General features: G+C 36.2%; 1 protein-coding gene across 1 annotated transcript; it reads left to right on the top strand.

Annotated features, from left to right (window-relative positions):
• Positions 1–9,047: 9,047 nt before the first annotated feature.
• LOC5572013 (serine proteinase stubble) lies at positions 9,048–10,903 on the top strand. The gene is made up of 7 exons (XM_001660071.2): positions 9,048–9,347; positions 9,425–9,601; positions 9,821–10,001; positions 10,060–10,200; positions 10,268–10,383; positions 10,482–10,637; positions 10,708–10,903. The coding sequence occupies exons 1-7, from the start codon at positions 9,233–9,235 to the stop codon at positions 10,887–10,889; spliced, it is 1,068 nt and encodes a 355-aa protein (XP_001660121.2). The 5' UTR covers positions 9,048–9,232; the 3' UTR covers positions 10,890–10,903.
• Positions 10,904–12,648: the final 1,745 nt, after the last annotated feature.

Genomic DNA, 12,648 nt, shown 5'->3' with positions numbered 1-12,648 from the left:
CAGCATTGAAAGAGAAAAACAAATTATTACTAACTAATTGCAAAAAAGCTCAAATCAATCAATCAAAATATCAAGTTATTCAGGATTTTGAAAGCATAGCATACTCAATCAAGAGAACGTTTTTGACAATTCCTGGGAGACTGATTTGGAAAAGGTGAGATCTATTAATAAAATATAAAATTGACGATGAAGAATTTTTTTACATCCTCATCAAGAAACTTTCAAAAAATAAGTTATTCTTGGTTGATAATATATCCAATATAGTTGGCATATTTTCCTGACAAATGTTTTCCATTTTCCGATACAATTTTGAGATTTTTTTTTGGCCAGCTAGATTCGCTAAATACCCCTTAGTGCGTTACCAAGAAAAATACGAATCTTGTTGCTTTTCATACTTCGCTCAAGTCTACTGCCCATATCCCGCTTTTCCGTGTCTACCACGGCATATGGTATAGTTGAATTGTAGTACAGAGGAGCACGGGAGGGATTGTGATTGTGATTGGCTATAGTTGCACTTCCAGCGCAGAGACTAGATTATCACTGAGCGCTGAGGAGGATGCTGGGCGGATTAGCTGCCATGCGTCCAATGAAACTCTGTGCCTCGCATCTCTCGGTTTTTTTTGCTCGTTTGCCGAGCATGTTTTCATTGCAATGAACGTTTGAAAATAATGTTATTATCCGGTTGGCTATCTAGCACATGTTTGGCGATTTTTGCCAGGGAAAGTTGACGACCCAACCAGACAGCGCCAGAAGACGCGTGCCGATTGAGATAGGGTACCGAGGCTGGTGCATTTTATGGACAAGCGTTACTTCCTTCCGCGTAATGATTGTGGAGATATCGTCGTTTTTGCGAACGATTTCATTGCATATTTGTGAAATTTTATGAACAAAGGAAGTTAGTAATAGATTTTTATAACATAGATTTCTGTAACAATGATTTATACATTTTTCTACAATATATTTACGATGTGTTACAAACTGAGAAACTTGTTCAACATGTTGATTATGTTTTCTTTCTATTATTTAGAATGCCAATTACATAATTCATCTCATGATTAAATCTAGAGATTTCAAAACCTTACAATTACTAACTTTGCAAACTTTTGGATATTTAATAATTCAAGCCGATATAAAAATGCAGATGGATTCAGAGGTTCATATTCTCAGCGAAACTCATTCTTAAGCCCTAAACGCAATGATAGCGGAACGGCAACGGAAAGCGGGACCGGTTCGCCAGCATGAACTATACCATGCTTGTCGACTCAGTGTTGGTTCATTTTCATTCGTTGACAGCTCAGTCGAGATGGTATGATTCATTTGCGAACCGGTTCCGCTTTCCGTTACCGTTCCGCTATCATTGCGTTTGGGCCATTAGGGCATGGACACATTTACACACCTGATAGTTCTTGGGTCGCAATTAACTTTAACTACGTTGAATTTACGTCCAATAGATGAGTCTTCTCCACTTCAATCAGTCCTGGCCAACTTTTTCCAGTCTCACTAAATGTTAACTGCCGTTAGTTCGTTTTCAATTGCAAATTACGCAAAATATCGGGCTGAATTTCTTACAAACAATTCAACATATTTATAATGAAAATTCATTGGCTTTTTCAGTGAATGCGATACCTATACTCAGAGTGAAAAGGAGTAACCAAAGTAATGAAATGAGTTGGATAGAATCACAAGCGAGCGACGAGAGAAATTAACGAAAGTTGAAATTTTATTTTAACAGAGGGTCGTATAAGTGAACAACACAATCGAAACGACAAATTGTTGCCTTACGTCCTGGTCTAGAACGGCTACATGTTGTAGTTTTGGTCACAACTAACACTAGACAGGCATAAATTTGTCGCCTCGATCTGTTAACTATATTGTTCGGCGTATATTACAGTTCTATCGATCGTTGTCATATTTTGAAGATTTATACGAAAGTGACGTTACTTATTTGATTTTTTGCGCCTAATCTCACATACCCCTAATTTTCCCAAGTGATCCTATTCGAACTGAAGTTAGATTTTTTTTTGTCAATTGTATTCTATATTTATAAGGTTTAATCACCGCATGACTTTATTATTATGATTATTTATTGGCTTTTTTTCGGTGAACCACGTGCTTTAAAGACATTCTTGTGAGAATTCCCGTGGGGATTTCTTCATGAATTATTCTCGTAATTTTCCAGTGTCTTTCCAAAACACTCCTTTTCCACTTTTTACTTAATTCCTCTAGGGTTTCCCACAGATAATTTTTCAAATTATCCCATGTTATTCTTGATAGAAAAAATCCCTATAGGATTCTTCCAGAGAGTGCCCAAGATGTTGTTTTTATTTTTCCAGCAAAGCCCACTTTTTATTTATTACTTATAAATTACAATTGTTAGCTTCAAATATCAACCAGTCGTTTCTCTAATTATTTGTTAAGGATTTTTTAAATTTCTCCAAGAAATATTACAAGACATTCAATCAATCTCATCTGAATTGTCTCTAGGATCGAAAAGTTCATCCAATCAAAACTCAATGTTGCCTTTAAGGTTTTTTAAAAAGTCTTCATATTTCTTCAACAAGTGTTTCAGAAAATCTTTTGGAATTTTTCTAAGGAATGCTTAATTTTTTAACACTCCTAATATTTCACAATATTTTTCATAAGCAATTACTCATTATTCAATTGGGGAAATGTTTTTATGTGATTTCTCCTAGAAATATTCTAAAAAAATCTTAAAAATTTCTAGTGAAATACGTTTAACTATTCTTTCTAGCACTTCCACGAAAAAACTTAAAAACTTTTAATCAAATTTATGTTCAGATTAGTTACCGTAATCCGGGGTAACATTGATCACTGGGGCAACATTTATGGGTATGACCCTTGTCGTTAGAAGTTCGAATCAACATTTATTGATGGAACATTTTCAAAGTATGAATGTTGCCTCTCTTTCTTTCATTCATGAGCTATTAAAAATTGAGGTTTGTGCAAAAATTTCATTTAGTTAAGGTGAAGATGAATCGAAGCCAAACCTCAAATTTTCAAGAACACGAATCTGGATAACCAAATATCCGATTAAGCTGAAAACTTAATCGATTGGTTACTCGCTTAAGTTTACTTAAGTTACTCGATTAAGTTTTCAGCTCAAACGGGTGTTCGGTTCTCCAGATATGTGCTCTTGAAAATTTGAGGTTTGGCTTTGTTTCATCTTCACCTTAATGCCTAAATTTGTCAACTTTTAGAATCAATTGCTTTATCTTCATGAATGACACTACTGATGGTTCATGTCTGACATGATTTCTGCAAATGGCATGAGGAAGAAAAATGCTGTTGTTACTAAAAATAGCATCGCCAAAAATGATTCTCTTGTCAAATTTTTCATCAGTTCATCCAATTAAGCAAGATTTGCGAAATACAATTAAGAATGCAGAATTTCCTTAGGCAATTGCATACCTTTTGGCGTATTCCATGGTTCAAAGTGTTTTATTTTCTGAAATAACTCAAAAAGTAAATGACTTTAGAGCGTTTGCTCTACATATTCGGCTTCAGGGGCCATGATTTAAGTAAGTAATGACATTTTAAATATTACCGAATGTTGTTTACATGGGTGATCAATGTTACCCCATATCAGCTAAATAAAAAAATCACTTAAAATTTTAATTTAAACATACCTAAATTTTTTGAAAACCAAAATACAGTATATAGTCACGAGCGGTGGGTGCCAGCACTTGTTTTAAAAATATAAAACTTGCGATATTTGCATTAAAAAAAAATAGGGACATCCCGAAAATTGATAAATGTTACCCCGGATTACGGTATGTATATTATTGTTTCTACTGAAATTTCTTCCTAGTGTTTATCAGAAAAATTCAACCGAGATTCATCCAAGTATTTTCATGATTTTTTTTTTTTCAATATTGCTAGCGATTTTTGATATTTTTAAGAAATTTTCAACAGATTTATTACAGAATTTAATAATTTATTCTTGAACTCATCCAAAATTTCTCCACGAATTCCATAAGATAGTTCAGGATTTTTTTCCGATTGTTAATCCCGGATCCGCGGGTGGAAATATTATTGATTATATTTGTATCAAACATCTTTAAAATAAATTTCTGCAAGAACTCAGAAGTTTCCTGATGCTAGGGCGAATAGTTTGAAGCAGAAACAGTATTATTCCTTCTTGAGGAAATCCCAAGCGATCTTTTTTTCGGTGCAACTATTTTTAAATATTGTGGTAGGACCTTTAAGGATTTTTTGAAACTTGAAGTCCAAAGAGTACAAGTAAAATTTGAGGCAAGTATAAGGTAACTTCCACCAGCATCTTTTTTTTTTTTCATTCTCGTAGAAATCATGCAGGATTCCTTACGTCTTCTGGATTCTCTCAAATTCTGCCAAATCGTTGAGGATTTTTAAGAATAATCTGTTTTTAAAATTCTTAAGAATTTACAACATAATAAGCAATCAGTCAATTCATGCAGAATTACCTTCACAAATTTCAAATTTCACTCCAGGGTTTCTTCACAGATAGAATAATTCATTCAGGATTTAAGAAAAAACCGTTCTGAAGTTATTACAAGGATTTTTATAAAAGATTTATTTCTCAAGGATGAGATCTTTCTCGGAACTCATCGAGCGATTCTTCCATAGAATTCAGAAATAACTTTTAATTTTAATTAATTTAACTTCTTATTTTCGTTCAGAGTTTTTTTTATATTGCAATTTGAAATTTATCTGAAAATTTTCTAAGAGATTTTAGGAATTCTTTCAAAATTTTCCCAAAGGAGAAAGCCTTGGATAAAAATCTCCAAAAACTGTTAAAGTAATTATTGGAAAATTTACCAAACGAAACCCTGCATAACTTCATGCGGGATTATCTCGATGAAATTTCTGCAAAAACTCGAGTGGAACTCTTGAAGAGATCACAGGAATATTTGCTGTAGCATTTTGTGATTTAAAAGCCTAAATGAACTAAAAAATTGAATAATAATTCTAAAAATATTTGAAGAACTCATTCTGGAGAAATTTATGAGGAATCCCCAGTTTAATCTGTTGTAAAATATCAGTAAATTTTGTGGAATAATCCCTGGTAGAATTCATGAAACAATTCCTGTGATAATTTTAGAGTAAATTCCTAAATGAGTGGTTCTAAAATGAAACAAAATAATACTGAAAAAAAAGAACTTGAGAACTTTTTCAGTTTGATTTCTTGAAATAATTTCTTCCCGAATTTGTTGAACCCTAGAATAAACCAATGTTTTATTTGTCGGAAGTACTTCTGTAGGAATATTACTTTAGTTAAAACTCTGAGATGGTAATTACAGGAAAAAAAATCTGTAGAACTGGAAGAAACTTTTTAGGAAATCCTGTATGAATCACATTGTTGGACTGGTGAACGATTTCCTGTAGAAACTTCTGAAGAAATTTCTCTTGAGAAATCATTTAAAAATTTTCAGTTCGAGTTCCTGAGACACTAGAGGAATCTTTATAACAATTTCTTGAGGAATCCGTGTCTTTGTTTGTATTCCTGAAAAAAAGCTCTAGACAAATCACAAGTAAGGACTGTTCATTTAAGAAAGTGGACACGTGTTTTTAACAGTAAACTGTTTATTTTCGAACAAATTCATGAGTTTACCTAAAATACATGGACATCAACGTAATTTCGATCAAATTCACATAAATTTGAACATTTATTGACCATTGCTGGAGAATACTCTTACTTTTCTTTTGATACCTCCCATAAAATTCTGCACAACTTTTTCGGAACTTTTCGAACTGCTTTTCGAACTGCTGACCACATTTTCTTGAAAAAATCGATGGAGCTTGCTTCTCTTCCATCCTTCTTAAGATGCCGTTTGATTTTTGCCCAATATGTTTCAATGAGGCGTAGTTCTGAGCAATTTGATGGATTCGATCATTTTTCTACAAATTCGACTTATTCCTTCTTGAGCATCTCCAAAGTAGCTGAAGCATAGTGAGCCGATGCTAGGTCTGGCAAAAAGAATGGAGGCATGGTATACTTTCAGTAGATGGGCAGAAGCCATTTTTTAATGCATTCAGTTCTGTAATTTTCGCCGTTGATTGAACCCGTCGTGAAATATGTAGTACTTTCATACCGCAGGAGCAAATTGCTTGCCATACCAAATCATTTTTCCCAAATTTTTCTGTTGGGATGTATCGTACGTCGTCAGGAATATCTGTTTTGGCCACAACGTTGAAAAAATTCAATTTGGACACTTCGCGATTTAAGCCAAATCTCGGAATGGCAGTTTTTCTGTACACCATTTGTGCAGAAAAAAATTGACAGTCGCCATGTCAATCCGACCCATCGTTTAGAATTTATAATTTTTTTATGTCAACTTTTGTCTGCTGTCAAAATCTCACACTGAAACAATATTTTATTTGTTGTTATGGAATTTTTACACCACAATGCTAATATTTAGGTGTCCACTTTCTTAAATGAACAGTCCTTAGAATATCTGAAGCTTTTCCATGATGAATCTGTAAACCTTCGGAATAGTGGCTTAGTAATCTTTGGAGTACAAACATTTATTATGAAAGGCTCGAAAACCTGCTTGGTTTATAATATGGGTCATAATAGAAATGTTTTTAGAACAGTTCCTAGCTTCCTTATATTTTATGATCCGAATGGCATCCAAATATTTTATGATTTACACAATAACGATTTATGATTTACAAAATAACGTATACTGTTTGCAAACGGACCGCACCCAACGCACCCCCTGTCGTATCCAAACTAATTCTAATAATGTTCGTAACCAAACTAAGTACCGTAAAACGGGGTAACTTTGATAGTTTTTTCGAAGAAAACTTGAATATTTATGCATGCTGTTTCAAAATATTATAATTTATATTTTTAAAACAAGTACTGGCATCCTACCTACCGATTGCTATTGATAGATTGCCAAAAGATTTAATTTGAATGGATATATAATTTTTCATATAATCGAAAGTCAGTTTTCTGTTTTGGGGTAACTTTGATAATGGAGTATGCATCGAACAAAATTGAATGAATTACGAACATTTGTAGGGCATTGTATACCTCTAGGCGTTTAACGTTATATGGAAATTTCTGACTTATATTACAAAAATGGTTCCAGTTTGTGAAAATGCTTTTCGCTAAGAGATTTGAGACCGTATTCAAGTTCTATGATAACTAGGCTGCCAAATATAAGTAGCCAACTATTCAAAAGTACATCAAATAGTGTTCGTACAACAGATTGTTTGTAAGCGTTTCAAAAATGCTAAAATTGTGGCAATTTTTAATATTCGTGTAAAAAGCCTCAAATGGTCTCGATTCAAATGAAAACAGCTTTTATATGGAGTGTCATACTAATATTCTTCAGTTTTGCATTCGTTTTGCTTAACCGATTTACAGAAATTATGATATTTCGTTTAGTATGTGGTGGGTTACGCACTATCAAAGTTACCCGCATTATCAAAGATACCCCGTTTTACGGTAGGTATAGTAATAAAGCCGAAACATTAATTGTCATCCGGAACCCAAAAGTCACGCGAATGCAGAAAAGCTAAACACAAATTTACGTCCGTTCGTCGTAAGAATCGTCAACAGAATGCCGAAGAAACGGGAACGCATTCACTTCTTCCCTTTTTTTGTCTATTTCACATACACACCGACACTCTCTCTTTTTCACTCGTTCTCGATCGAACATCCAACCGAACACATTCTTTTTGTTCTTCTCATTCATCACCATTATTCCAATCATCGTCCTTTCAAACATTAGAATCCACCTCTTCTGATTCATAAATCACCATTGATTCGTTCAAATAGGATTGTGCGCTTTCCATTTTAGTGATGCCGAAATAGTTTTTTTTAACACTAACTAAGTACTATTAAAATAAATATCCTATAATAATCTTATTTACTACACCCCCCTAGCTACGCTACTGCGTATTGTGTTACTTAAATAACCGAATCTGATAAACAGGTTCAGCTCAAGTTGTAAGATATATAAAATAACAGAGCTCAGAATCATGCTCCAGCTTTAATGCAATTAGGTTCTTCTTTGATTGTAGGACATGTTTATTTTTTTAAATACAAAAATGAGTGAACATAAGTACAAAGGAAAATATCCATGCAAAATCAACTCTATTGTCGAGATCAGACATCAATGCTTCGAATATTCACTAAGCCCATCACATCAAGTTACTCACTGCAAGAAGATCGCCTATAAAATGCTTTTCGGCGGGATTAGATCTTTTCGACCTCACGATCGGTACCGATCACGACTGGAAGACGGCATATTGTTGCATATCTACCGGGCGCAAAGATAGTAAAGTTTTTAAGCCGTCACACGACGTACATAAACTCTGCTCAAGCATGATGGAGTGAGGAAAATCCTACACAGGTACAAGACTTTGAGTTTCAAGCGAATAGTTCAAGCGACACGAGATTTGTGTACCATCAACAAACGGATGAATTTGGAAAAAAAAATACTAGGGGACAATTTTTATCAATAGTGTGAATTTAAATATCCAAGATCTTAACACAATCCAAGTATTGTTAAGGTGTTTCAGTTCATTTCCAAAGTAGAAAACGTAGAGTATGATGAATCGCATCAACCATACAAGCAATTTCATTCATAGTTTCCGAATCGATTGGTTCTCTGACGCCTTATATTTCTTCATACCATTTTTGTATAACCATAGCTTTATGGCCATGCTGGAATTCATAATGTTCTCAATTTGAGTTTACCTATTTTATTGTCCAGTAATTCATTTCAAATGTTCAAATTCAGGTATTGCAAGTAACCTATGTGCAATTTGTCCACAAGTTGTACCTGGTCTATTACTCACTTGGCTCAATTGATAATCGTTTCACCAGCTTCTGTTGTAGGGAAATCTTCCATAGCCTTGCGATATCGTCTGAAACTTACAATGGTATCTTTGAGAAAGAAAGCTCTCTGTTAATAACCGCAGAAGTGCGTCAAGAGTACTAAGGTTAATTTTTTTTCATGTAGGAACGTATTGCCATAAAGAAGACGAATTAAAGATAAATGTAAAAAACATGTTTTGCACTAATCGGCAGTACTTCCAGAGGTGGCTGCGTATGATGTTCAAATTCGTCCAATTTATTAACGTTTTAGTCTTGAATGGAAGTGTTTATTTAGATCACTGGCAATAAATCTCAGATTTGGATGTACGTGTACACGTTCTCTGGCTAAACTAGAAGTTTCAATAAGAAGAGCCACATTCGTTTTTACAACTCTTTACAATGATTTCAAATTCAGTTTGGTTCACAATAGTGTTGACAATGTTCCTAACAAAACATACTTCAAGCTTCTTGGAACATATTCTGGATATGGATCATATAAAGTGGATCAGTCACGGTATGGTATAGAGTAATGAAAAAGAAAGAAAAATATTGTTTGAAAAATAAAATGCTAGATTAAACATTTGTTTTCAGTTTTAGGCGATTATGACGCAGAAGATGAAACTGATGATTATTATTTTGACGAAGAATATTACTACGACAGAGATGAAACTACTATTGATGACAAGAACGGTGATCGGTACGGCAGTACCACTCTTTCAATTGAAAGCACAACTAAACGGGAAGTTTCTTTGCCTCCACATGAGGAAGGTAATACTCACATACTGATATCTACTTTGGACGTGGGACTTGGGAATTGTGTTCGTGAAATTTGATAATATAACCGGTAGAACCTTGAGTTGAAATATTGCCTTCAATGGCATTTTTCTTGTTATTCAGCAATTAGTTTTTTATACATAAAACTCAAAAAAGTACCGTTTTTAGTGATATAGAAGTATCTTGTTTTAAATAAGTAATCCTTTATTGCAGTTTGTGGCAGGAGGTTAGTTCCGTTGCATCGAATAATTGGAGGATCGAACGCAACTTTTGGTCGCTGGCCGTGGCAAATCTCCTTGCATCGTCGGAAGGATAACTCAAACTACACTCACCATTGCGGCGCCTCTTTGCTGAACGAAAACTGGGTTATCACTGCAGCTCACTGTGTCAATGAGTAACCCATCGTCCCTCTATTTGATTGATTCAACCCTCTAAGTGATTTAAACTTTCAGAGTACCAAAATCTGAGTTACTTATACGAATTGGTGAACTTGATTTGACGATTTTCAAAGGATCTAGGAGATTGGTTCAGACTGTGGTCAGCCATCCGAGTTTCGATCGATCAACTCTGGAATATGATTTGGCCTTGATAAGGTGACTAGAATTGTAACTTGAAAGTAATTATATTTCAAATTATACATAACACTTTTTTATGTATTAGGCTGCATAAACCGGTGACACTCCAAGCAAATGTAATTCCAATTTGTTTGCCGGACAGCAATGAAGACCTTATCGGTCGAACAGCTTACGTCACTGGATGGGGTGGACTGCATGATGGTTTGTTTTCTATTAAATCTATCTGCGAGAGTGCTTATCTAACAAAGCTAAATTGTTGTTTTTCCATTATAACTTTAACCATATCTTCTAAATTTCAGCTGGTCCCATGGCCACTACGTTGCAAGAAGTACAGATTCCAGTAATAGACAATGAAATCTGCGAAGAAATGTATCGCACTGCAGGATACGTGCACGATATTCCAAAAATTTTCACCTGTGCTGGTCTGAAGGATGGTGGACGTGACGCGTGTCAAGGTATTAATTTAACATTAGTTTCTATTTTTTTCAAACCACAATTTTAACCAATTCTTTTTGACGATAACAGGTGATTCCGGTGGGCCATTGGTTGTCCAACGACCAGATAAGCGTTTCTTCTTGGCTGGTGTCGCTTCGTGGGGCGGTGTCTGTGGTGCGCCAAATCAACCAGGGGTCTATACGAGGATTTCGGAGTTCCGGGAGTGGATCGAACATGTTATGAATACCAGACTTAGATATTCCGTGAAATAAATACATCATGCGTAGGGAAGAAGGCTTAATTGTTTTTATATATTTACATCTATTTACATCTGATTTACATAAACTGTCAAATAGGTCTTTTGTTGAACCTAGGAGAGTTTGGAGTTGGTTGTTTCTACTGGTAAAAACTAACTCAAATCCGAACCTTCTCGATAGTTGGTTTTCATGACTAATTCCATGGTCCCTAAGATTGTAATTGCGCTGGTTTTGTACTCTGTAACTCAATACCTCCCTAACTCGATGCTACCTACAATATCTAGAAAAGTTGGCTGTACATATTAAGGGCTTGTTCATAAATTTCATAACGCTGAAGGGGGTGGGTGGGTGTTCTCGTCACGATCTGACTAAGCGATTCTCTTCCGTTGTCGCCATTGACACAGTGGGTTCTGGTAAGCTGCGCGTCACCGTCAGTGACCGTAAACAGGCCAATGAGATTGTAGCTTGTGAGCTCTTTACTCGGGAGTATCAAACTTATCTGCCAAGCCATCGGGTTGAGATTGCGGGAGTGGTCACCGAAGGCAGTATTCTTGCGGGGAGAGACATGTGGATGGTGCATGTAATATACCGCCAAAATGCGTTTATTGCAACGAAAGTCCACCACATGCCCTCGAAAACTGCCCGACGTACGTACGCCGACAGCAACATCAGCGACGATCTTTAGAGCAGCGCTCTTGGCGGAGTTTTGCCGAGATGTTGAAAAGGCTGCTCCGTCTGCTGAATCTTCCTCCGAGATCGGCGACATCTCGCAGAGATCTCTCTCACATCTGCTCGGTTATGCCAGAGCCACGGTTGTTCATTTGGGATTTCAACCCCCACGGAACCGGCTGGGGGGAACCGTATGACGACCATCGATCAACGTTGATATATGACTCTGCGACGACTTCAATATGACAATTCTCAACACTGGGGAAGTTACACGAGTGGCATCTCCAGCTCAAGATGGAAGTGTAAGGCACTCTACCGCGAGAAATCCACCGCGTTTAAAGTCTTTCGGAAACGTGGTTCAATTGACAACTCTGAGCGCTATTCTTCCCTTGAACGCAAGTTTAACAGCTTGATCAAATCAAAGAAAGGCGGTTATTGGCGTCATTTTGTGGAAGGAGTATCACCTGAGACCTCGTTGAGAACGCTTTGGACCATCGGAAGAAGAATGCGTAATACATCGTCGGTTAATGAGGATCGAGAGAGCTCTACTCGGTGGATCATCGATTTCGCTAAGAAAGTTTGTCCGGATTCCGTTCCTGTTGATCGCGTGCGACGAGATATTCCAGTGGATAGACAATTTCCGATGGTTGAATTCTCACTTGCTCTCCTTTCATGTAACAATTCCGCTCCAGGAATGGATCGAGTTAAGTTCAATTTGCTTAAGGGCCTCCCTGAAGTCGCAAAGAGGCGCCTGTTGAACTTGTTTAATCACTTTCTGGAGTGTAACATTGTTCCGGATGACTGGAGGCAGGTGAGAGTAAAAGCCATCCAAAAACCCGGGAAACCCGCGTCGAACTATAATTCGTACCGTCCAATTGCAATGTTGTCGTGTATTCGCAAGTTGTTAGAGAAGATGATTCTCTTTCGACTGGATAAATGGGTCGAATCGAATGGCATGCTGTCAGATACGCAGTTTGGTTTTCGCAGAGCCAAAGGAACGAATGACTGTCTTGCGCTGTTTTCTTCAGAAATTCAACTTGCCTTCGCCCAAAAAGAGCAGATGAGTTCAGTGTTTTTGGATATTAAGGGTGCTTTTGACTCAGTT

Source organism: Aedes aegypti, chromosome 2, assembly GCF_002204515.2.
Source record: "Aedes aegypti strain LVP_AGWG chromosome 2, AaegL5.0 Primary Assembly, whole genome shotgun sequence".
Classification (NCBI taxonomy): Eukaryota; Metazoa; Arthropoda; class Insecta; order Diptera; family Culicidae; genus Aedes; species Aedes aegypti.
This window is presented reverse-complemented; position numbering and strand designations above follow the sequence as displayed.